The 27122-nt window shown below is 33.2% G+C and overlaps 2 protein-coding genes across 4 annotated transcripts in view; one reads left to right on the top strand and one right to left on the bottom strand.

Moving 5' to 3' along the window:
- Positions 1-1374: 1374 nt before the first annotated feature.
- On the bottom strand, positions 1375-16908 carry gnpda2 (glucosamine-6-phosphate deaminase 2). Of its 2 annotated transcripts, XR_012390150.1 has the most exons (8): positions 16848-16908; positions 16407-16569; positions 15681-15782; positions 14127-14309; positions 11665-11849; positions 7874-8048; positions 4351-5340; positions 1375-4217 (listed from the first exon to the last, which is right to left on the bottom strand). XR_012390150.1 is itself a non-coding variant. In XM_679055.9 (7 exons), the coding sequence occupies exons 2-7, from the start codon at positions 16528-16530 to the stop codon at positions 5276-5278; spliced, it is 834 nt and encodes a 277-aa protein (XP_684147.2). In that variant the 5' UTR covers positions 16531-16569; positions 16848-16908; the 3' UTR covers positions 1375-5275. The 2 variants fall into 2 exon arrangements, 1 of the variants encoding a protein (XP_684147.2); XM_679055.9 differs by having other exon boundaries at positions 1375-5340.
- A 3076-nt stretch (positions 16909-19984) lies between these two features.
- The window catches only part of frmpd1b (FERM and PDZ domain containing 1b), an 83717-nt gene continuing 76579 nt past the window's right edge, over positions 19985-27122 (top strand). For both annotated transcript variants that reach the window (XM_073922442.1, XM_009307688.5), the window contains exon 1: positions 19985-20187. The gene's annotated coding sequence lies outside the window, so the exon portion shown is untranslated. The remainder of the gene's footprint in view (positions 20188-27122) is intronic.

Here is a 27122-nt window from a genome sequence, read left to right as displayed (position 1 = left end):
GACATGACATAAGCAGATGATAATATAAAGGTAAATCAGTTGCGAAACTCGAGAGCTTGCAAATGTAAATGTGAGCACTTGTGATAATAATATTTGTATGTGTAGGTTGAAATGTACACTTACAGCTCTGATGTGAACAGCTGAAATCCTCGATTTGCACACACACACACAACAATCAACACACTTGTGTTTTAAATTGGAAGTTGCAGATTAATAGTTGTGTATTTGTAAAATGTCATTCACAAATACAAAGTGACAGACACACGTGTGCACGGCAAATTTGACTGCATCTTCGCTCTACAACCCCAGGTCGGCACTCACAACCTCTCAGATTCGTCAGTACAACTACAAATCTCCCGCACTCTGACTTTTGCTACACATCTCCCGCGATCTCTGTAGCAGAACTCATCTGTGCACTCGCAGATGCAGAGGCGTGAGCAGCGAGGGGCGGGGCAGGTGTAAAGCTGTTTGATTGGCTGATGCCTGACCAATGAACAATGCCAGCAGCCAACAGGACTGAGGTGCAAAATAATAATTTCCCACGATTATTTCATTAGTTAGGGTTTATTTAAACTCGTTTCTGAAGAGATTCTTGTTAAAAATCATAAATTCTACTGTAATGTACATACCAGTAAAAGAGCAGCAAAGCCAGTTTATTGGCTAGAGCCAGCCAATGAGATGGGGCGTTTCTGTTTGTCAGCACACAGGGCAGCTCACGTTGTTGGAGGCCTCGAGCAATCAGAGGGTAAGTTATGATTTTTTAATAATTATCTATATGGTCAATACTGTTAGCTAAGCTAAGGACTGTGCTGGGTGCTTCTCTTGTTTGTTTCTTATATAAGAAAACAGTTATGAGTTATCTAGGAGCTGCTTTCAATCATGTTATATGGTTCTAAAGATACGATTCAACCCACATGAAATAAAAAGTTGTAATAGTATTTATAGTAAACAATATTACGTTTTTGAACCATACTAACTATAATAAACTGTATTATACTGTATATTTTGCAGTATCTACAACTTTGTTAATGAATGCAACAGCACTCTGTAGTATTCTCTTTCATAGTAGGATAATACACTAAAAGAAGATATTTTGAAGGGAAGACTGTTGGTTGCTGATACGTTCACAACATTAGTAGGAAAGTACAAAAAAAGAAGATATAATGTTGGTTGTTGGTTCACACTGACTTCCAGATTAGGAAAGAACAGAAAAGAAGATACTTTGAAGAATGTTGGTTGCTGGCACAAATTTTCTTCCATATTAGGAAAGAACACAAAGGAAGGTATTTTGAAGAATGCTGGTTGCTGGCACGAACTGACCTCCATAATAGGAAGATTCATTTTGCTCATACAAACTACAGTGAATTACTGGGCGACGATAAAACAAACCTTTATTTATTCTTTAATTAAAAAATACAGAAAGAGGAGGATTTGGATTTTGGAGTGTAAATCCAGTTTAACAGTCGGTTTACATTTCCTTTAAGAGTTTATTTGAAGTAAACATGTAAATGCATAAAAAAATGTGTATTTTCCTCCTCATGAACATTCATTGAAGTACAGAACAGGAGGGTTTAGAAACACCAGAAAGAAAAGCCACAATGTGAGATGAAATATATACATTATGAGTAACCATTTGTATATCACAAAGTACAGTAACTAAAGAGAATACAGTACAGCACATCATCATATGAGGGAAAATGGTTAAATGCAAAACGAACACTTCTCTAATTAGATGTGCTAAAACCAATTTAAATGCAAGCAAACAAGACAAACACTGCTTCATCTGCTTTCTTTTACTGGTTTTGCATGCGGCAAGTAACCTGGATTCAATTAAAAGCAACAAAATGTGCTTGAAGTTGTATAAAATGTCACTATACTACTAAAACATTTTAAAGTCGGAACATCTGATCACAGATCAGCCACCACAGCTTGTATTTATCAAATATGATGTCTAATCAATCTGTAAGGTCTCATTTAAACAGAGATAGATCCTTAAACAAAAGGTTTACCAAAAAAATGAAGGGCACACTTTACAATAATGTTCCATCAGTTAATGTATTCACTGACATCAACTCGAAATGAAAATATTTGTGCTGCATTCGTTTTCTATAGTTTGATTAATACATTATGGAAATCCAAAGATGTGCTTGTTAACATTCGTTAATGCGCTGTGAGTTAACTAACGATGAATGACTTTATGTTCTTTAACTAAAGTTTAAAACAATGAGTAAATACTGTAATAAATGCATTGTTTATTTAATTTTACTAAATACATTAACTTTAATAGAACCTTACTGCAGTGCTACCAATTCAAAACAACCTCAAAGTAAATTCCTGTGCAATAAAAAACGAGCATCATCAGTGAAAACAGATGTTTGGCTTGCAATTTTGACCTTCGGTATTTCCTGCTTAAAGGAACACTCCACTTTTTTATTTTACAAGTCTATTACATTTAAATAATTAAGTTTTACCATTTTTTATCTATTCAGCCGATCTCTTGGCTTGACAGAAGCACTTTTAGCTTAGCTTAGCATAATGCATTAAATCAGATTAGACCATTAGCATCTTTTTATTTTACAAGTCCATTACAGTTAAATAGTTGATTTTTACCATTTTTAATCTTTTCAGCCAATCTCTTGGTTTGACAGACGCACTTTTAGCTTAGCTTAGCATAATACATTGAATTGGATTAGACCATTAGCATCTTTTCATTTTGCAAGTCCATTAGTTAAATAGTTGATTTTTACAATTTTTAATCCAATCAGATGATCTCTTGGTTTGACAGAAGCACTTTTAGCTTAGCTTAGCATAATGCATTAAATCATATTAGACCATTAGCATCTTTTTTATTTTAGAAGTCCATTACAGTTAAATAATTGAGTTTTACCATTTTTAAACCATTCAGCTGATTTTTTTGGTCTGGCGGTAGCATTTTTACCTTAGCTTAGCATAATGCATTAAATCAAATTAGACCATTAGCATCTTTTTATTTTACAAGTCCATAACAGTTAAATAGTCGATTTTTACCATTTTTAATCCATTCAGCCGATCTCTGAGTCTGGTTGTAGTACTTTTAGCTTAGTTTAGCATAATGCATTGAATCAGATTAGACCATTAGCATGTCAATGATTTTACTATTTAAAGCTTGATGCAACATTGTTACCAAGTTAGGGACTATTTTCAAATGCAACTATGATACGTCAGCATAGTCCCTTGATTATTATGCCAGAATAAGAGTGTAGTTCCTAGCCTATTAGCAAAGAAAATAGCAACTTTTCATTTTTCATCTGTTTTAGTACATAATATGTCAAGAGAAGAGTCCAGTTTTAAATAGAAAAATGATCAAGACATTATTATTTTTATTTTTTTAAGCGAGATGCTAATGGTCTAATTTGATTTCATGATTTATGCTAAGCTAAGCTAAAAGTGTTCCTGCCATACCCCATGAAACTAAACCATTTACCTCTAGCTTAATAGTAAAATAATTCTATTTCCAAAAAAGGAAAGTGTTACTTTAAGTAGGTCTATTAAGTAGGCCACTGCACTTGAAATTTCAACCGGAAATAATTGACTATCCGGGTCATTTTTGAATATTATTTAGTGTTAAGCCTGAATCCATAAACACACACTTGACTATAGGAAGAACATTTAGGAATGTTCACATCATTTAGTGAAAAATAGATTTTTTTGGCAAGATGCTAATGGTCTAATCCGAGTCAATGATCTATGCTAAGCTAAAAGTGCTCCCGCTAGACCTAAAGACTGTCTAAATGCCCTCAAAAATTGTAAACCTCAACTCTTTAACTGTGGAGGAGTTGTGAAATGAAAAGATGCTAATGGTCTAATCCGATTTACCACATTATGCTAAGCCAAGCTAAAAGTGCTTCCGCCAGACCAAGAGATCAGCTGAATGGATTAAAAATGGTAAAACTTAACTATTTAACTGTAATGGACTTGAAATATGAAAAGATGCTAATGGTCTAATCTGATTCAATGCATTTTGCTTTGCTAAGCTAAAAGTGCTTCCGCAAGACCAATAGATCAGCTGAATGGATAACAATTGTGAAACTCAAGTATTTGCCAGTAATGGACTTGTAAAATGAAAAGATGGTAATGGTCTAATCCGATTCAATGCATTATGCTAAGCTAAAAGTCCTTCCGCCAGACCAAAAGATCAGCTGAATGGATTAAAAATGGTAAAACTCAACTATTTAACTCTAATGAACTTGTTAAATGAAAACATGCTAATGGTCCAATCCAATTCAATGCATTATGCTAAGCTAAAAGTGTTTCCGCCAGACTCAGAGAGCGGCTTAATGGATTAAAAATGGTAAAACTAAACTATTTAACTCTAATAAACTTGTAAAATGAAAACATGCTAATGGTCCAATCCAATTCAATGCATTATGCTAAGCTAAAATTGCTTTTGCAAGACTCAAGAGATTGGCTAAATGGATTAAAAATGGTAAAACTCAACTATTTAACTCTAATGAACTTGTAAAATATAAAGATGCTAATGGTCTAATCCAATTCAATGCATTATGCTAAGCTAAAAGTGCTTTTGCAAGTCTCAGAGATCGGCTTAATGGATTAAATATGGTAAAACTCAACTATTTAACTCTAATAAATTTGTAAAATGAAAACATGCTAATAGTCTAATCCAATTCAATGCATTATGCTAAGCTAAAAGTGCTTTTGCAAGACTCAGAGATTGGCTGAATGGATTAAAAATGGTAAAACTCTACTATTTAACTCTAATAAATTTGTAAAATGAAAACATGCTAATGGTCTAATCCAATTCAATGCATTATGCTAAGCTAAAATTGCTTTTGCAAGACTCAGAGATTGACTGAATGGATTAAAAATGGTAAAACTCAACTATTTAACTGTAATGGACTTGGATTTATAAAGGATTTCTCCCTCCAAAAAAAAAGTAGATTGTTCCTTTAAACTACAGTACAGATTTAATGACAGATGCACTTTCTCAGAATGAAAACAGGGAGTGTAACAGATTAGTTTTTTTTAATTAGTGATTCAAGGACTGTTGTAGCGTCATCCAAAACAGGAGACGTAAAGAAAGAAAGAGTGTATCTGACGATCCCTTTATACGCTGGCCTACAAATGAACCCCAAAGGCTTTCAACTGGAGTGGGTGAATATGGCACGACGTCTACCTGTTATGCTGGTGTAGACTTATAAACACATTAAGACTGCTGTGGTCCCCGAGGCCAGTCATCACTCATTCACATCAATGTTGTTGCGATTTCAGCCATTTATTAATCCATGTAGTCCTTCACGCTGAGCGTCGGTTCCACTAGCTGATTGTGGACGTGCATCAGGCCTGTAGGACAAGAAGATCCGTCAGTATGTTTAGGAAATCCAGCCCAGCCAAAGAGATATTAAACCCCCAGGAGAGACCAAAGCCCTTAAGAGCCGACAGATTGTGTGTATCAGAGGAAAGCACTTGTGATGGACATTCCAGACGGGGTTTAGATCTCGAATCTGCAGCCGTCTTCAGACAGATATTGACCCTGAGAGCAGCCAAACACTAAAACTGAAATAAAACCATGAGGAAGACGAAAAAAAAACGAAAAGCAAACAAACAGCTGCTGAGTTGGAGGAAAGAGACTAGATTGAGTGTATTGTTTAAAGAGGTCAGAGATGGTGGAAGAGTGTTTGCTGGTGATATTGTTGGAAAAATGTTGACACCAGGTTTAGAAGTTTTTATTATTTTTAAAATAAGCTAACCAAGCCTATTCGTATCTGATAAAAAAATACAGATAAATACACATAAATATTGTGAAAATTACATTTTAAAAGTCCCAAGAAGTGTGAATTTTATTTGATGTTTGACGTAATCTCAACTGAAAGATGAAGAGAGGGGCGGGACATAGTGTAGCCCCTCCCCTTTTATAATTACAATCTTTTCTACATACTTTATTCTTTAGTGTCATACACTACCTACAAAAGTCTTGTCACTATCCAAGTTTTAGGAACAGCAAATAATAGTAGATCATTTGGTATCAGAAATGGCTTATATGAAAGGCAAAGGCCTCTAGATTACGCTTATTTGACCAAAACAAAATATGATCATGCCTTGATTTTTATTTATTTAATTAGGACAGTAAGATTTGACTTAGCTTAGACAAAGGTCTTGTCACTTAACACTCATAATGTCCAGTATAGAATATAAAGTCTGCAGTGGAGACAGTATGAATATTGTGTCTGACTCAATCATGAGCTTGGAGGACTGCATCCATACATCTCTGCAATGACTCAAATCACTTATCATCTAAAATGGCAAAGAAAGTGTTCAATGCCTTCTCCATCTTACCCCAGACATGCTTAATAATGTTTCGGTTATTTTTTTTAATCGGTTATTTTTTTATAATAATAATAACAATATTATTTGTCATTTAACTGATACAATTAATCTGTTAAAATCGCACCCTTCGGTTAACAGTGAATCAGTTCTAAAAAAACAATTTTAAACGGTAAAATTTTTTACGTTTTTAAAATTAAAAAAATTAAATGTAACATTTTTAAAAATTTTAAACGGAAATTTTTTTTTTACCTGTTATTAAAATAATAATAATAATAATATTTTTAATCATTTAACTGATACCGTTAATTGGTTAAAAACACACCCTTCAATTAACGGTGAATCTGTCTTAAAAATAATAATAATTTTTAAAAAATTGTTTAACTGATACCGTATTCGATTAAAAACGCACTCTTCGGTTAACTGTGAATTGGTTATTAAAAAATTTTATCGGTTATTTTTTTTATCGGCTATTTTAAAAAAATGAATAAATAATAATATTTTTTACTCGTTTAACTGATACCGTTAATCGGTTTAAAAAAAACACCCCATACAGTTAACCGTGAATTGGTTATTAAAAAATTTAATTGGTTATTTTTTTTAATTGGTTATTAAAAAAATAAATAATAATTTTTTTTATTGTTTAACTGATACCGTTAATCGGTTAAAAACACACCATACGTTTAACTATGAATCGGTTATTAAAAAATAAAATTGGTTATTTTTTTCCTTCGGTTATCAAAAAAAATTATAATAATAATTTTTTATTGTTTAACTGATACCTTTAATCAGTTAAAAACACACCCTTCGGTTAACAGTGAATCGGTTATTATCAGCATCCCTATAAGCAATGTGTTAAAATGATCAATTTAAAGATGGTGGGTTTCACATATGGCCCAAAAGTACACCTTAACTTTACAGTCACAAAACGTAATATAAAGCAAATCTTCCTAAAGTTTGCAAAAAATAAATAAATTAAAATAAAAATTGCTAATTCAAATTAGTTGCATTTTCATCAAGTTGTAAGAGCAGCTGACTGTAGTATTGGTAACCTAGCAACCAACAGTAAACAAGCATAATGGAGCCACATGGGTGTAACGTTATCTACATCAGAGTTTGTTTGTCAAGCCTAAAAATAATAATGCAATAAATAATGTAGTATGCTTAAGTTTTACTACAGTAAACTGGTGTACTGTAACATTTATAGTTGAAGAAAATAGAGCAGTATTGGGTAATTTATTTTTATTACTATAGTTGTTCCCACACAAAAAGTCCAATATATTCATTCATTCACTGCATGTAAACAAGAACAAAAACCTCCTCTGGGATTTACCCAGCATCAAAACGGTCAACGTCTCACTAATTAAATTCCTGTAGAATTGTACATTTTAAGTTTAACATGTTACTGGTTTACCTCTGACCGTGTGTTTTAATAAAAGGACTGTTTGCTGGTGCTTTACTCTTCAAGCAATCTGCTTTTAGAGAAGGGCAACTTTCCATCTACTCAAGTCAAAGATTTGCCCCTTGGGCAGGCAAGTCCTCGGTTACATACCTTTAAAATACTTCACTGTTTTGACCCTGAGCTCCAGCGTTGCATCTTCATCGCAAATAAAAATGGTCCGTGGATGCTGCTGGAAGGCAGAGACCGTCCACATGTGGTTCACCCCCTCCTCGATGGCTTTATACAGGGCAAAGGCCTTGTGAGCCCCTGTGATCAGAATCATCACCTGAAAATGAAGCGCAAAAAGTTTAGTAAGGTGTTAACATAATCTATTTAAATATGATGGCTTTCACATGTGGTCCAAGACTAGCTTAACATTACAGTCATTAATGAAAGCACATGAAGCACATCTTTACAAAGTTTGCAAAAAAAAGAAAAAGAAAATCCCTAATTCAAACGAGTTCCATCTAGTTGTAAGAGCCGCTGACTGTAGTATTGGTTACCAAGCAAACAAAAAAAACAAGGCAAGCACAATTCAAATTAGATGTATTTCCATCAGATTATAAAAGCAGATGACTGTAGTATTGGTTACCTAGCAACCAAAAGTAAACAAGGCAAGCACAATTAAAACTAGTTTAAATTTCCATCGGATTAAAAGCAGCTGACTATAGTATTGGTTACCTAGCAACCAAAGGCAAACAAGGCAAGCATGATTCAAATTAGTTGCGTTTCTGTCAAGATGTAAGAGCAGCTAACTGTAGTATTGGTAACCTAGCAACCAAAAGTAAACAAAGCAAGCATAATTCTAAATAGTTGCGTTACCATCAGATTGTAAAAGCAGCTGACAGTAGTATTGGTAACCTAGTAAACAAAAGCTAACAAGCATAAGGATGCCACGTTGGTGTAACGTTCGTAACGTCAAGTAAAAAAACTGGGAAAAATGATTTCTTCCCATATGAAAAAAAAAATACTATAGTAATTTAATTAGTACATGATGTTTGAACCATACTATAGTGAAGTGTATATTAGTATTTACAACACTACAGCATAGTGTAATATTAGTGATAAATAGCATACTTAAATATTTACTAAACCGTGGTGTAGTGTAATGTATAGTAGTAGTTGTAGAAAACAGTATTGGGTAATTTGTTTATTATACTATAGTTGTTCCCATATGGAAGTGCAATATAGTCACATCTATGTAAAAGATTGAAATGTATTGTGTGTGTGTGTCTCTCTCTCTCTCTCTCTCTCTCTCTCTCTCTCTCTCTCTCTCACACACACACACACACACATATATATGTGTGTGTGTGTGTGTGTGTGTGTGTGTGTGTGTGTGTGTGTGTGTGTGTGTGTGTGTGTGTGTGTGTGTGTGTGTGTGTGTGTGTGTGTGTGTGTGTGTGTGTGAGAGAGAGAGAGAGACACACAATACATTTCATGTTTCATGTTATTTAGGCCTACAAAATATTATACATGACATGAAATTTGACTCGTATGCATAAAAAAAGTGTAAAAATAAATAAATAAAGAAGCCATAATCAAATATTTTAATATTTTTACATATATTTAAATAGATGGAATTGTAATTATTATCCATATATTAATTCAACTTTAGTATTATTCAAAAACACTAGTATAGAATCACTATAGTAGTTACATTTAGCCCATTTGAAATACACATTTAGAATTAAAATCTTTAAAAAAATATATATTTACTATTGATAAAATTTGAGAGATGCTCCCTGCTGGGAATAATAATAATAATAATAATAATAATAATAATAATAATATGATGATGATGATGATGATGATGATGATGATGTAGATGATGTTGATGGTGATAATCAGGTGATGTCTGTTATCCTGTTGGTTAAAGTATTCAGGTATGTTTATGTACTCGTCCCTATTTTCCAGCACAATCATTCTCTCACTGAGCCTCATGTTCTGTTTAGTGGTGATAATGCTTTGACAAAGCAATCATTTGTTACTGTTTAACAGATTATTATGTTCATGAGTTGCAGATGACAAAAAGTTCCAAAACAAAAGCGCGTCTGACTAGGACAGAATGGAAGAGACTCGTTTCACAATGGACACCATTGAAACTCAAGTGCAAGACAAGTCCATTCCAGTCCACCTTCCTGTCAAACTCCAGCTTCAGCAACATTTATATGGAAAAAAAGAAAACGTAAACTACAAATAAATTCCACATTTATTCATTAATTTTCTTTCAGCTTTAGTCCCTTATTTATCAGGGGTCGCCACAGTAGAATGAACTGCCAACTTATCCAGCATATGTTTTACGTGGCGGATGCCCAGCCGGGGCTCGAACCAGCATCCTTCTTGCTGTGAGATGACAGTGCTAACCACTGAGCCACCATGCCACCTATTCCATATTTAATTCACTCAAAATATAACTTGAAGTGTTACTTTCAGGGTCCTTAAACGTTATCCAAAGTCAAATTTAAGCATTTTTAGGTACTTTTCTGGTGTATTTTCAAACTTTTCCAGCACTTTAAAACTGTGGTACATTAAATGTTTACATACTACCGCATCATACTGTATGAGATGTTGTTTGTTATAGTATTTTACAATGTAGTATTGTAGTATTGTAGGGGAAAATGTTGATATCAAGACCCTTATAAGGACCCTTGAAATACTGTAATTTGTAATAATGTCATTTACTTGAAAGTGACATCTTTCATCTCAAATTTATCCAATGGGTTGCGGCTGGAAGGGCATCCGCTGCATAAATCATGTGCTGGATAAGTTGGCGGTTCATTCCGCTGTGGCGAACCCGGTGTAATAAAGATACTAAGCCGAAAAGAAGATGAATGAATGAATAATAAATATTCAATTATTTATTTATTATTTATCTAAAAATCTAAACTCTACTTTTAAACAGCTGATATGAAAACCAGTTTATCAGAAACTAATATATGTGTATTTTAGGGTTTATATGCTACACAAGTTATGCAACAAAAATATATTTTATTTATTTATTTATTTTATTTAGGAATTTCTAATTAAGACAACTTCAGGGATAACAATGTAGACAAAGAGAGAAAACAATAGTGAATAAAACCGTACTGTGGTAAAAAGAAGCCCTATGTTAACAGTGTCCAGAAGTGCCGTTGACATCTCTGGGCTCGGAAGGGGTCTGGGGTGGCCCATCACACAGTGGAAACATGTACTGTGGTCAGATGAATCAGTATTTCAGGTATTTTTTGGGAGAAGTGGATGCTGTGTGCTTCAGACCAAAGAGGAAAAGTTACCAGCAACAAATCCAAAAGCCAGGGTATGTCATTCCATGGGGTTGTGTCAGTGACCCTTGGCAAAGGTTACTTGCACTTCTGTGATGGCACTCTTACTGCTGAATACAGGTAGAGATTTTGGAGCACAATATGCTGCCTTCTTTTCCAGGGAAGCCCATGTGTATTTCAACAATATAATGCAAAACTACATTCTGCACACAATACAAAATCCTGGCTGTAGAGGTAGAGGATACAGGTACTTGACTGGCCTGCCTGCAGTCCTGACATGTCTCCAATAGAGAATGTGTGGTGCATTTTAAAGCACAAAAGAAGCAACAACAAAGACCCTGTACATTTGCCCACCTTAAGACTTGTTTTAAGAAAGAATGGGACAAAACTACAGCTGAAACACTTCATCACTTAGTGTCTTCAGTCCCTAAACATCTTTTAAGTGTTGTGAAAAGGTTTAGCAACATTACAAAGTGGTAAATGCTTTACTTTTTTTAAATGTGTTGCAAGAACCAAAACTGGAGCGTATTTGAAAAATAAAAAAGAAACTAGCTATAAATTAAATGTTATATAAATAAAGTAAATAAACGTTTTCGTTCCTTAATACCTGAACTAAAGATGATCAGCAATACTTTTATTTACCTCTCTGGCATCCATCACTGTTCCTACTCCAACTGTTAGAGTCATGGTGGGCACTTTGGAAAGATCGTTTCCAAAGAAGCGTGCATTGGCTACTATAGTGTCCTTGGCCAGCGTCTTCACTCGGGTCCTGGACACGAGACTGGAGCCAGGCTCATTAAAGGCGATGTGCCCATCTGGACCAATGCCTAAAAAAAAAAATTGTGATTTATATTGATGAGGAACAGAAACAAATGTGTGATGATTCTAAATATAATAGTACTTGGGCAGCAAAGCAAGAAATGCAAATCACAGAACAAATGAAAAATTAATTAAATGTATTTATTCGTTCATTTTCCTTAGGCTTAGTTCCTCATTTATCAGTGGTCGCCACAGCGAAATGAACCACCAACTATTCCTGCATATGTTTTATAAACATGCTCTTCCTGCTGCAACCCAGTACTGTAAAATATACACACACACACACACACACACACACACACACACACACACACACACACACACACACACACACACACACACACACACACACACACACACACACACACACACACACAAACCCTACGGTCAATTTAGTTCATCCAATTCACTTATAGTGCATGTGTTTGGACTGTGGAGGAAACCGGAGCACCCAGAGGAAACCCATGCCAACACGAAGAGAGCATGCAAACTCCACACAGAAATGCCAACTGGCCCAACCTTCTTTCTGTGAGGTGCAAGTGTTGACCACTAACCCTCTATGCCACCCCAACTGTATATTTGTGTGTGTGTGTGTGTGTGTGTGTGTGTGTGTGTGTGTGTGTGTGTGTGTGTGTGTGTGTGTGTGTGTGTGTGTGTGTATTTTATATATTTTTTAGAACAGTAATAAAAATTCGGGTTGCAGAATGCATTATATACATTATGTCAAGGAATATATTTTTGTAGTAAAATGAAAAATAATTTACATTACATTTAAAACTTATAGAACTGTAAAAGTTATTTTCTATTATTTAGCCTATAGCCTTTTCATTTGAATCAGTGTTTAATTATTAAGCGAACCTAAAATTATTAAAAATGCATAATTAATTGGAATAAAATTGTGATAAATAAAATATTACATGCAAAACATACAGTTAAAGGCAAAAATATTACAAGTTATTAAGTAATTAATTATTTTGAAGTGCTGTTCAGTGAAGAGAAACAACTTTTTCAACGTTTTTAACATAATATTTTTAATAACTCACTTATTGTCTTTGCCATGAAGAATGTACATAATATTTAACCGGTTTTGCAAAATTTTCAGCTTAAAGCTAAATTCGCTATGTTATTTATGATCAGGCAAGTTACTTAAGGTGCTAACAATATTGACCTTAAAAAAAAAGTATATACATATAATAATATTTTATATTTCAATATATATATATATATATATATATATATATATATATATATATATATATATATATATATATATATATATATATATATATATATAAAAGAGTAATGCAAGACAAATGTCCTTGATCTGACAAACATCGCTTGGAAAATATTTGAAAATGTAAGTTTTACATGAGGGCTAACAATTCATCCTTTAACTAATATAACATGCAACATAAATAACTTTAACAATTTCAAAAAGCACATTTAAAAAAACATACTTAAATTAAAATAAACAAATGACAACTCATTAAAAAGGGTCCCATTATGCCCCAGTTTACAAGATGTAAAATAAGTCTCTGACGTCCCAAGAGTGCGTAAGTGAAGTCTCAGCTCAAAATACCACACAAATGATGTTTTACAACTCTCTTAAAACTGACCCTTTTAGACTTTGATTCTAATTGCGTCGCTTTAAATTCGAATGAGACTGTGCTCTTTTTAAAAGAGGGCGGAGCTACAAATGTCTGTGTGTCAGCATAGTGGCAGATTCAAAGAGAAGATGAACACCCTATGCCAGTGAGTACAAGATCGTCCCTAGTGGGTGGGGCTTTCCCTCTCTGATGACACGTACAAAAGAGGAATGTCAATCAAAGTGTTTCTGCAGACTGTTTATATCAAGTGTGATTATAAAAATACAATTAATCAATTTTCACCATTTGAAGCTGGTTATATTCTGTTGCCACACAACTGTGCTTAATTAAAACTCCTTATAAAATAAAATTTGCATAATAGGTCCCCTTTAAAATAATATTGCTGAATTGGACCAGACTCACTGATAAAGATATAATCAATCTTTGCTAACAGTTTAAGACTCGACTATGCAGACAAAAAAACCGACCTTTGAGTTTGGAGTTGAGTATTCAATCCCCATTAAAGCTTTTGGAATCTCTCTTATTGACAAAAGGTGTTATTGCACCAGCGAAACTGCTTAGAAAGACAGTGTTGTGTGTACAAATGAAGATATGCATCACCACGCACTGTTACAAACGTCTCTTGATTATTCTGTTGTCTGATAAACCAAAATTTGGGGTCAAATTTATTGAACCTACCTCCCACAAAGAGCTCGATGCCTCCAGCAGCACTGATCTTCTGCTCGAAGGACTCGCACTCGGTCTGCAGGTTGCTGGCGTTGCCGTCCAGTATATGAGTGTTTTGGGGTTCAATGTCGATGTGCTTGAAGAAGTTATTCCACATGTAGGAGTGATAGCTCTCTGGATGATCTCTGGGCAGACCTAAAGAAAAGAGCAAAATAAGCAAGAATTAATTGTCACAAGTAAAAAAAAAAAAACACTCTTTTTTTTGGAAATAGGCTAGAGTTAAACTGTTGAGTTTTACCATTTTTTAAACCATTCAGCTGATCTGCAAGTCCGGTGGGACACTTTTAGCACCATTGAATCGGATTAGACCATTAGCATCTCTCTCTAAAAATAAATAAAAGAGGTTTCTATAATTTTCCTATTTAAAGCTTGTCTGTTCTGTAGTTACATCGTGTTCAAAGACTAAAAGTAAATTATTCTTTTTTTGTGAGATGCTAATGGTCTAATCTGATTTTATTTTAAAAATGTTTTCTCATTTGAATGTATAGTTTATTTTATTTTTTATTTTATTTGAATTAGTTAATTTGATATTTTTTATATTTTTTATTTTATTAAAAAAATTATTTTATATTTTTCAGTTTATTTGATATTTCTTATATTCTATATTTTCTTCTATTTTAAATGTTTTTATTTAATTTTTTTGTATTCGATATTTTTTATTTTATTTTAAATGTTTTATTTTATATTTTACAGTTTATTTGATATGGTTTATACTTTATATATTTTTTTATTTAAAATTTTTTTTTTATATTTTTCAGTTCATTTGATTTTTTTAATATTCTATATTTAATATTTTATTTAAAATGTTTTTATTTTATATTTTACAGTTTAGTTGATATGTTTTATGTTCTATATATTTTCTTATATTTTATAGTTTATTTTATGTTTTATTTTAAATCAGATTTTTTACATTCATTAATTTATTTATAGTTTATTTTAGTTTTAGGTTTTTTATGAGATTTTTTTTTATTTTACTTTATGAATTTTTATGTTATTTTATATTTCATATTTTATTTAATATTTTATATTATTTTATTTTATCGTTCAGCAACCTGCAAACAAAAAATTATCCATACAGCTGATATTTTTCTGTTCATTTTTGCGTCACTTTTTGAACTTTAATCTAAAATTGAATAGTTTTTTGTCTCATAATAATATATTCAATAAACATTATTGGGTTCAGTAATTGCAGTTTTCATCAAGTAATTGAACTTAAGTAAAAACACTAAATTAAAGCAAAGAGATCTCATGAGAACAACTTTATAACTGTGTTGAATTGAGTAATTACCTTAACGATAATCAGGTTTTGGAGGGAGACATATTTTTAACATCATAAAACTGTCAAAAAAAATGTATTATTATTATTATTACATGTTTTTAGAGTTAGACTACAAAGCTCAGGAGTGTAAATGTTTTTCAGCATGGTTTTATGCGTGTCAGAATCACAGAGACTCTATACTTCCCTCAGCACTTCCCATGAGAAGCTTCAGACTGATTCACACTCACCCACATACTCGTCCATGTTAAAGGTCTTCACATATTTAAAGGACAGGTCTCCGCTTTTGTGATACTCAATCAGTTTCCTATAGCAGCCAAGAGGTGTGCTACCTGAAAACAATCACATGTAATATAATATTCAGAATCCTTAAGAAGTAACCAAATTTAAGTCATTTCAGCATGCAATAGTAGCTAATTTTATACATCAGGAATGAAAAGGATTGTGAATTTTAAGGAAATATTACCGCATGAAGCAATACCACACGAAAAAAATACTATAGTACTTTTAAACCATAGTAAAGTGTAGTATACTGTGTAAAGTATTTACAACTCTTTTTTTTCAATGAATGATAAGGAATACTGTAGTATTAACTAAAGTGAACTGATAAACCATAATAAATCCTGTCGTATACTTTAGTTTTTACTACAGTAAACTGTGGTGTACTGTAATATATATAAAGTAGTTGTAGAAAACTATTGTATAATAGAATTTCCACAACAGATTAATTCAAGTACTGTAATCTAACATTGTTCAAAAACATTCTAATGTTTACTTTAAATGATCATAGTAAATATTTGAAATTATTATAGTAAATACTAGAAAAAAAAGTAGGTTTTTTTTATTTGGGATGCCTTAAAAAGCAAAATAAGGTGTATTTGTAAAGTAAATTTAGCTTTCGTGTTCACTTTCCTAACAAAGCAGGGTAAAATGCTGACTTTACACGTTCAATTTACCTGTTGGAAGTCCTAAAGTGAAGTAGCGGTCAGCACTGGGTTTGAACTGGATGATCCGGTTGCGGATGTACTTTGCAGCCCATTCGCTGGCCAGATCATAGTCATCCAGAATCACAAGTCTCATGACTTTTCACTGATAGCAGGACACCGTGCAGCCTGAAGACTAAAAATAAAGACATGCCAATACTTTATTGAACAACTCTGACCATGCCAAATCCAGAAAGGAGCAGAAAATGCACATTTACTTTAATAAATATGCTCAAATAACACGTAACGTTACAGCACATAATCACATACAATCATCTCACTGTTTGTTTATGAGCTGACATCAAATAACATGAAACGGAACTGCATTATTTACAGCCTGCCGCGTTCATAAACACTCGAAGACGTCGAGCAGTGATTCTGCATGTATAATGAGTAATAAAATCGTTCACTTACTGTAATAAAACGCAGGATCTCAGCCACGAGCGGGTTGGGTGAATGGGTGCAAGTTTTCTTTGAAAACACTGGTCATGTGATCGGGTTCCGGTCATGTGCGCTGACGACAGACTTCCGGGTTGTAACATCTGCCCATGTATGGAGGACCGACAAGGCTTTTCAGTGATATGAAATGAGCAGTGTGCTGCTGTATGAATGAAATTCTGCAATGTAGCATATATATAACAGTGAAAATGTGTACATTAAGACACACTAGTCTTAATGGTGTAGTGTGTGTTGCTCAATAAATAACATGGTACTGATTATTTGACATACGTCATACTGCATTACTATATCTATCTATCTATCTATCTATCTATCTATCTATCTATCTATCTATCTATCTATCTATCTATCTATCTATCTATCTATCTATCTGTCTGTCTGTCTGTCTGTCTGTCTGTCTGTCTGTCTGTCTATCTGTCTATTTTTCTGACTCTCTCTCTGTCCATCCATCCATCCATCCATCCATCCATCCATCCATCCATCCATCCATCCATCCATCCATCCATCCATCTATCTATCTATCTATCTATCTATCTATCTATCTATCTATCTATCTATCTATCTATCTATCTATCTATCTATCTATCTATCTATCTATCTATCTATCTATCTATCCGTCTGTCTACCATATGTTGTCTGTCTGTGTATTTGCAGTTGTTCAGTTTTCTTCCAGGCGTTTAATTTCCGTGTGTTTCGCCATGACTGACCTTGCAGGAGGACCCCAGTGGGACAGACGAAGAGAGAGAGAGAGAGAGAGAGAGAGAGAGAGAGAGAGAGAGAGAGAGAGAGAGAGGAACTGAAGGCGTCGGATTGAGGGATGAGAGAAACTGATTCATTTGAGAGAATCGGTTCGTTCGTACTGATCGTTTCAAATTGATCCGATTCGTTTGGGACTTCACTGTGCAGTGTTCGCCTAAAAATAAAAATAAACAAAGGTGAACGTATTATGCTTTAAAATGTGTTATTTTGTATTTTGTAGCTACACTTTGATCCTTAAATAGATTTTTTTAAATATATTTTATTAAATGAATCTCGTTCTAAACATGCCTGAAAATATAATTTTATATTTGTATATTGTTGCACTGCTTGGTGGTTCATTCCACTGTGGTGACCCCAGATTAATAAAAGGCACGAAGCCGAAAAGAAAATAAATGAATGAATGAATGAATGAATATTGTTATACTGCTATACAAATACTTTTTAAAACTGTAATATAGGTTTGATAATTACTTTTTTCTTGTATTATTATTTAATTTAGATTAGCAACCTTTTTAGAATGCATAACTCCTTAAATCGGATATCAACTTATATCATCTGTCATAACACTGTTGTTCAGTTGTCAATTTCAGTGCAAAATCTGAAATATACACTTTAATACATACTTCATATACTAATATATTAATTTAATATATTATTATTATTTAATATATACTATAATACACTTTAAGTCTGATCTTATAACTACCACCTCCTCAAAATTGTTATTAATGGTGTTGTTGTTTTTTATTATTATTACCATCAACATGAGTTTAGCACTATTACTACTTTATTATATCATTATTAATAGTACTGTCCATTATTGTACCATTATTATTATTCAGGTTGTTTTTGTAGTAATAGTAGCAGTCATTGTAGTAGAAGTAATTGTAGTAGTTGTAGTTGTTGAAGTAGTTGTAGCAGTGGCAGTAGACATTGTAGTAGTAATTCTAATAAAAATAAATAAAAATGAATGAAACATTTAAAGTTACCAAGTGTTTTATGACTGAAAAATGTTTGTCATCACACGACAACCCCAAACTGAGTGTGCCTCACGTGAGTGGGCTTGACAAACCACCTGTGAAAAACACTCTCTTTCATCTCTTTCACACTTTAACTGACACTTGCACCAGTTTTGAACATTTGCAGACTCATTCTTTAAAAAATAACACTGTATATATAAAACGTGCCTCACACAGGCGAGTGGGCTTGAAAAACCACCTGTAGAATCACTTTCTCTCTCTCTAAAGCAAGTATGCTCTTATAAATGTGAGTGAATGAGTTTTATTTAAGAGGATATCAGCAATGGTAGGTGCTGCATTCATCCAAAGATTAAATAAGATTTTGGTTTATCCAGTAAGTGGGGTAAATTAAATTATCAAGTGTCAAATTATATTTAAAAAGTGACCGATTTTACACATGGTTCAGAATAACCCATAATAATACTTTATAATAATACACAACTAAGCTTTTCACTCATCATAGCACACGTGCTGTAATTATTATTATTATTATTATTATTATTATTATTATTATTATTATTATTATTATTAAAGTATAATCATTATTAATTACCAATAAATGAGAATTGTAATAATAATAACATTATTATTATTATTATTATTATTATTATTATTATTATTAGTCATAGTAGTAGTATTAACTATTATTATAAATAATAATTTTTATTAATTATTATTATTACAAATAATTACCAATAAATTAGCAAAATAATAACAATAATAACATTATTATTATTATTTATTGATAATTAATAATAATAATTAATAATAATAATTATTATTATTATTATAAATGATAATAAAAATGATAATAATAATGTTGGTATTATTATGCTAATTTATTGGTAATTAATATTAATAATACTTATTAATTATAATCTTTAATTATACAATTACTACTACTACTACTTCTACTACTACTACTACTACTACTACTACTTCTACTACTACTACTACTACTACTACTACTACTAATAATAATAATAATAATAATATTGTTATTATTATTTTGCTCATTTATTGGTATCATAACTTACTTAATTATAGTAATAATAATTTAAATCCATATATTTCATTAAATATTATGTTCTTTGTATTGACTTTTATCAAACAATTATGTAAATAATGTTTTCCATATACACAAATAGTCAAATGTTCTGCGTAAACAGTGATTTACGAATAGTCTCCTCTTGGCCGCTGCGAATCGGTTCTATTGAATCAACTCAGAGCCCTTTAAAAGAACAAATCTTTTGCGAATCGGACCGAGCAGGGATGAGGGAGGGGTGGAGTGGCCGAGGAGAGGCTGTCTGCGTTCAGATGGAGGATTAAGCTGGTCCCTATCCTGACAGCATCCAGCACAGACACACAGCCCAAACATCACCCCCCACACCTGTCCAGCCCGTCTGAACCATCCGGAACGACAGCTCCTCCATTCCGCAGCCCGTGCTGGAGCTCCAACGCCGGACAGCACCGGTCCACACCCCCCGGACCGGACCGGCGTCCTTTCAAACCACGAGGTGGGTGCAGCTGTTTCTGTTGTTCTTCTGCAGGCTCGTCCATTCATCGGACATGTGTTTGTGCGCAACAAGAAGCTTGTTCGGGAGATTATTAACAGAGTTTAGATTCGTTCTCCATTGTGCGCGCAGTGCTGTTCGGACGGAGAGCGAGATTCAAATCGGATTAAGATTAAACTGGAGAACCAACAAAAGATTGAGCAGTTTTTCTTTTGTTTACTAGATTAATACACACGACTCGTTATATGTGAAATCAGATGACACGAATGGATTTAGGGGAAAAATCTGTTCACACTGACTGGATCAAGGAAATTCAAAGTCTGTCTGAAGGGAGAATGTAGGTCATTTTGGGCTTCGCGTTGGGTGAAAAAATGGATGATTTTGGAAGATTTTCGAAGCAAATGTTTTGTTTTTTAGTCTGATTGTCGTAATAGTTTCATCATAATTTTTAAACACTGACTGGGATCGTGGTTATGTGTACTGAGTGCGTTAGCGATGTCCGATTCGAAAATGAATCATTTGATCGAATCGGTTCCTCAGAGGATGAACTGGTCGAAGCGAATCGAGTTATCAGAGATATGTGTAGAGATGTGTAGTTAGTTAATTGATCTTTTAATATTAAATATGTATGAAAAATGTATGTTTTTGTATGTAGGGCTTCTAGATGATATGGCGTAAGTTAAACTTAATTTTTCAGATTTGTATTTTAAAATAACCATTGAATTGTAATAACAATATAATAGTATTTTTTGACCAAAAAATTAAACACGCAAGCAGATATGATACGGCTAATATGTATCAAACTATTAATACGGATTACTGAATCATTCATTTAAGCTACTGAAATAAACAATTCAACTGAACCGATTCGCTCCAGTGACTCGGACACGTCTAGCACTCGTGTGTTTACTATTGTTCGCTGAAGCGCTGGTTATTTTGGAGACGCGGCGCAGCACTCGCACGCACTGTGGCTTTTGCGTTGCGTTTGGACTATATATGGCAGCACATATGCTGTGTAAATAAACTAAAGCTTTAGTCTGCAGTTGTAAATCTCGCAGAGCATGTGATTATGTCGTACAGTGGGAGAGCTGAGGGGAACTGCTGTGTTTCTGAATGAGTGAGGTGTGGCATATACACCCTCTTTCTCTCCCTCTCCTCTCTTTTTTGAGCTCATCTTGTGCACTGCAACAGATTTCAAAGCTGCTTTCCACCTACGTTTACATTTATATATTATATATATATGTATTTTTTATTTTACATTTACATACATAGGGGCTACATCGTATTTTTCGTGCACACGCGGCCATGTGCGCGCGCATGCACACAGCACATAAACGCATTAGACAGATGATCTCAATATGTCAGGAGGAAGTGCAGAGCAAAAGGAACATGATTGTTTAGTTGGTTAATGTTCTGTGCATGATTATCAATTATAGTTAATACACATGTAATAAACATTCAATGTATAATAACTTAATATGCTGCGAAATTGCCATATTTGAAACTAAATTAGGGTAGGCTCACCTAAAAATGAAAATTCTGTCATAATTTATGTACCCTTTACTTGTTTCAAGCCTTTATGAGTTCCGTTCCTCTCTCAAACACAAAAGAAGATGAAGCTGAAATCCTGTAACCACTTCCATAGTAGAAAAGACAAATACTATGGAAGTCAGTGGTTACAGGTTTTCAGCTTTCTTCAAAATATCTTCTTTTCTTTTTAAAGGAAGAAAGAAACTCAGAAAGGTTTTTATTCCACCTGAGGGCGACCAAATAGTTATTTTTTAGGTGAACTATCCCGTTAAACAAGTGTTTATTTTATTATGATGCATTAGCTGTTCATTTTTCTGAGACAACAACCTACTGAATAAGGTGGACTTCACTATGGTTCTTTATTAAACATATTTTTACCGCAAAACCTCTTTTAGGATGTAACAGCTAATAATTATTTCAAATGTGGATATTTATATATAGTATACTGTATATATTTAACAATATAATGTTTTGATGCTTGTTTTTAGGGCTGAAATGCCTACGATTCATTGTATTTACTCAGTTTTTTTGTAAGGTGAGTGGTTGCAAACCATTTATATTGGCTTAATTTCAACATAAACATTAAACTGAGTAATGTTCAACTTCATTCGTTTGTTTAAATTCAGCCTATATACATTGCTTGCAACCACTTAACTTAAAGTATTGAGTTAATCCAATATAACCTGAATAGGGCTGAACAATATATTGTTTCACCAACAACGTCACAATGTGTTCATCTGCAATAGTCACATCGCATAGATATGCCGCGTTGAGTTGGGATTGTTGCTTCAATGTTGATGCAGAGTTTAACCACAATGGAGTGAATTTTGTATAATTTACATGTTTTTAAGGACTGAGAGAGATTAAAGTATTCAGGCACAAAAAATTGACTTTAATTGAAAGTTTAATAGGGCAACACGGTGGTGAAGTGGCGAGCACAGTCTTATAGTAGGGAGTTCGCTGATTCGAGCCTTGGCTGGGTCAGTTGGCATTGATGTGTGGAGTTTGCATGTTCTCCCTGTGTTCATGTGGGTTTCCTCTGGGTGCTCCGGTTTCCCCCCACAGTCCAAATACATGCGCTATAGGTGAACTGGGCGAACTAAATTGGCCATAGTGTATGTGTCTGATTGAGTGTGTATGGGTGTTTCCCAGTGATGGGTTTTTGCTGGAAGGGCATCCGCTGTGTAAAACAAATGCTGGTTCATTCTGCTGTGGCGACCCCTGATTAATAAAGTGACTAAGCAGAAAAGAAAATGAATGAATGAAAGTTTAATAAAGAATACTTTTATTGATTTACAGTATATACAGTAAAGAATTTGCAGTGTAATTTCTACATTTACTTTTACAAAACCACAAAGCATCGACTGTTTATTTAACTTTCATTTTTGCTTCATTGCATTTATCATATGCTTGTAATTTGTTTACAGTTTAATGCATGATTCACTTCCCTAGAGAATCATCTTCATTGATAACACTTTAGAGACCAATTCTTACTTTAACTTGTTGCTTATTAGTAGGCCCATCCGAAATCTGCAGATTTTTAGCCCATCATTAATTCTGTTTATTTACTTGAGTAAATGTGTGTACATCTATATTTATTCAGTTTTTTTAACTAATGTCAGTAATATTATTGACTAATGTGAAAATGTTCATCAGATTTTTGTACAATGCAGTTGGTACAGTAATATTTTCTGTGTTTTACTAGACATATTAAATAACAAACTTGCTTTTTTTACCAGATAAAGTGAATCTAATTGAATTTGCATTTTAAACATTAAATAAAAGTTAAAAAGATATTATTTTTTATTTCATATATTAAGATTTAGTTATGATATTCCCAAAATAATTCTGCAGAATTCCACAGACATTTACCAAAATTCTCAGCAGAAATAGCAAAAAACGTCCGCAGATTTCGTCTGACCCTACTTATTAGCATGCATGTTATTGAGATATTGGTTACTGCATATTAATACTCATAAACTACACACTCTGCATGATTTTATTAAATATCCATAATCCTACACTCTCAGAAAAAAAGTACACGGTAGTACAAATAATGTTCCTTAAGCAACAGTTTTATACCTTTGTAAAAGTTGTACCTTACAGACCTCTTATGATGCTGTTCTTTACCTTTTATGGTACAATTGAAATGACGGTAAACAATTGTTCTCATAAAAAAGGTACATACGTTTTGGACAACTCCTTTTTTTATTGCAATATCTATGAAAATAAATATGGCTGGAAAGGCAAAGTGATTTAATAAATAATTTCCATATTAAAACATTATCATCATTTAAAAGCGTATGTTTAAAGAAAATTGTGAACGTTAGTTATTAAGTGCCATAATACAAAACAACAGGAAAAACAAAACTATCTTGTAAACTGAACATTTAAAGCAGTTTTAATAAACATTTGGTAAGCATTCATTCATTTTCTTTTCCGCTTAGTCTCTTTATCAATCCGGTGTCGCCACAGCAGAATGAACCACCGACTTATCCAGCAAGAAAATGGGAAAAATCCATACCCTTGGCGTTTGCTTTCCACTACACGCACTACACATTGTGCATATCACTTTTGCATAATTATATTTCTATTTTGAAGTTAAGTGAATTAAATTCACTTTTAAGTCATTGCAAAGGTGTTGTTTGAAAATTGAGGAAAAAAATGTATACTGTAGATGGGCGAAAGTGTTTCTGTAAAATGTCTGTGAAAGGTGTTGTGAAATGTTTAGCAAAAACATGATCTTTTGATTTCTGTTAAAGTATTTTTTATTCTTTATTGTTAATAGAAAAGCTGAATTTATGCAAAAAAAAGTAACTTTTAAAAGAAACGTTGTTTAAAAATGTATTTGATGTTTTATATTTACTGAAAATAAATTGAAGCGTTTTGGATGAAGCAGAATGCCTTTAAACAGCTCTTGAAGAAACACATTTGACACTGTTAGGAGACAAAGTGTCTTGTCACTGTAGTGGTACCTTCATGGATCTGATTAGTACCTTTGATGAAGGTACAATATTGTATCAGCAGGTTTTAAAAACCAGAGGCACATTTTGGTTTCCCATGGTGCAAATCAAAACAGTACAAACAGCAATGGGACACATTTGTTTCTTTGTCTTAAGGTACAATTCTGTCCCATAAAAAGGTGCTGCCTCAGTGACAAGGGTTTGTATCTGCTTTGGTACAACATACCATTTTTTCTAAAAGTGTACCCAATACCTAAAATACCCCAATAACTACCAATAGGGAGCTAAAATCATAATTGTTTGCTAATATAAAGAATTAAACCTTAAAATAAAATGTGACCATAAATGATTTCCAAATAGTGCTATTTAATCATTGGGTGAAATTATTTAGATAGTATATCGCAATATATAGTTGCAGTCAGAATTATTAGCCCCCCTGTTTATTTTTTTCCCCCATTTCTGTTTAACGGAGGGAAGATTTTCTTCAGCACATTTCTAATCATAATAGTTTTAATAACTCATCTCTAATAACTGATTTATTTTATCTTTGCCATGATGACAGTAAATAATATTGCTTAAAGTCACATTTAAAGGCTTAACTAGGTTAATTATGCAGGTTAGGGTAATTAGGCAAGTTATTGTATAACGATGGTTTGTTCTGTAGACTATCGAAACAAAACACAGCTTAAAGGGGCTAATAATTTACGAAAAATTAAAATGGTTTGTAAAAAATTTAAAACTGCTTTTATTCTAGCTGAAATAAATCAAATCAGACTTTCTCCAGAAGAAAAAATATTATCAGACATACTGTGAAAACTTCCTTGCTCTGTTAAACATCGTTTGGAAAATATTTAAAAAAGAACAAAAAATTCAAAGTTTTTTTTTTATAATTTTGATTGCAACCATTTATCCCAGAAAAACTAAATATCTCAATGTCAGATTCATCCCTAAATCTTTAAATCCTAGTAAAAGAAAATACCAGTTTTTCCTCAAGAGCTCATATAGCAGCTTTGTTTCGAAAGGTTCAAACTGGAATATTTTTTCCTTCTTCCTCAACCTGACTGTTGTGTGGGAAATTTTCTCACAAGTCAAGAATAGCGTGTAGGAGACGTGTGTTTGGACTGGGGTTTGTCTTCCGTATGCGTCGGCATATACGTGTATTCTCAGCATTTTATGTGGCTTCAGGCTGATGACTCAGTGATGAATGGAGAACATATGATGTTGTTCCCGAGCCGAGCAGAGCCTGCTGTACTTACACATCAGGAAATACAGGACGCTCCTGTGACCCAAATTCACTCTCTTTTCATCACACACTCAAATATGCGCTAGTATTTTCTACATGATTCACCTCCTCTATGATGTTTGGCCTTCTCCTGTGTACACTCCAAAATATGTTTGCTGTTTGTTCAAACTACTTATTCAAAATGAGCTGGAACAATACAGTTCTTGGGATTTGTTTGAGAAAAGTTAATTGCTTTATGTTCAATCCTCTTAAAATTCTGATGTTAACTCAATCGATTTTTGTTGGGACTAAGTTAATTTATTAATTTGTACAAATTTAAGTCGATTGAACATCAAACAATTAAGTTGTCACCAGGGGTGGATTTAATGATTTGGGGGCCTTAAGCAATTCCACTTAAACTCTGCGGACCCGGTACCGGGTCTGTGACGTCATCGACTTTCGCTTTTAGATTTAAAGGGCTAGCGTTGCACCAGACCCCAGTAAGTGAGTAAGTTTCGTTTGAAAGTGTAGAATCTATATTTTATGCACAGATGCATCACTTTGGTTTTATTCTACTGTATAAAAGTTATTTACACTTAAATACACAATATTTTGGATACCCGAGCAAGGTATTTTACATTGGTTAATTTTCATATTTTTTTATAAGACACATGTACAAGTTATAGCTCAAATGAAAGCTCTTGCAGGTGCTCATACAGTTCTAGCATTCTTTTTACTGAATTATATTCATATGCCAAACAGTTGTTGAATGAATTGTGGTGTTTCCATGGCACAGAAATGTAAACAATACATTCATGATCAAGAAGCAGCCCCAGATAGCACAGACAGCTGTCATCTCTTACCTTATGCTGTGCGCTTCAGTGCCATTCTCCTCTGTTTTTGAGGTGATGTGCATAAGTAATCCTTTTATATGTCTGACGTGGTCCAAACACAGTGAATTATGTTTGATCAAACAAAAGAATAGTGAAATATGTAAACAATGATCGGTCCCTGTGGCTTGTATAGCACCTCTCATCAGTTGGAATACAATGACTTTTGCATAGATTATGGTAGAGACATTTTTCTTTTTTTCTATGATTACAGACATGTGCAGGAACCACCAAAATTAATTACAGCACGCTAGACCACACAGAAGCTAATAGGTACACTTTTCAAATTTGAGTTTATAAAAAAAATACAAAAAGCGCCTCTTTTTTAGGTGT

Source organism: Danio rerio, chromosome 14 (assembly GCF_049306965.1).
Source record: "Danio rerio strain Tuebingen ecotype United States chromosome 14, GRCz12tu, whole genome shotgun sequence".
NCBI lineage: Eukaryota > Metazoa > Chordata > Actinopteri > Cypriniformes > Danionidae > Danio > Danio rerio.
Note: the sequence above shows the minus strand (reverse complement) of the source record. Positions and strands in the feature narration are given on the sequence as shown.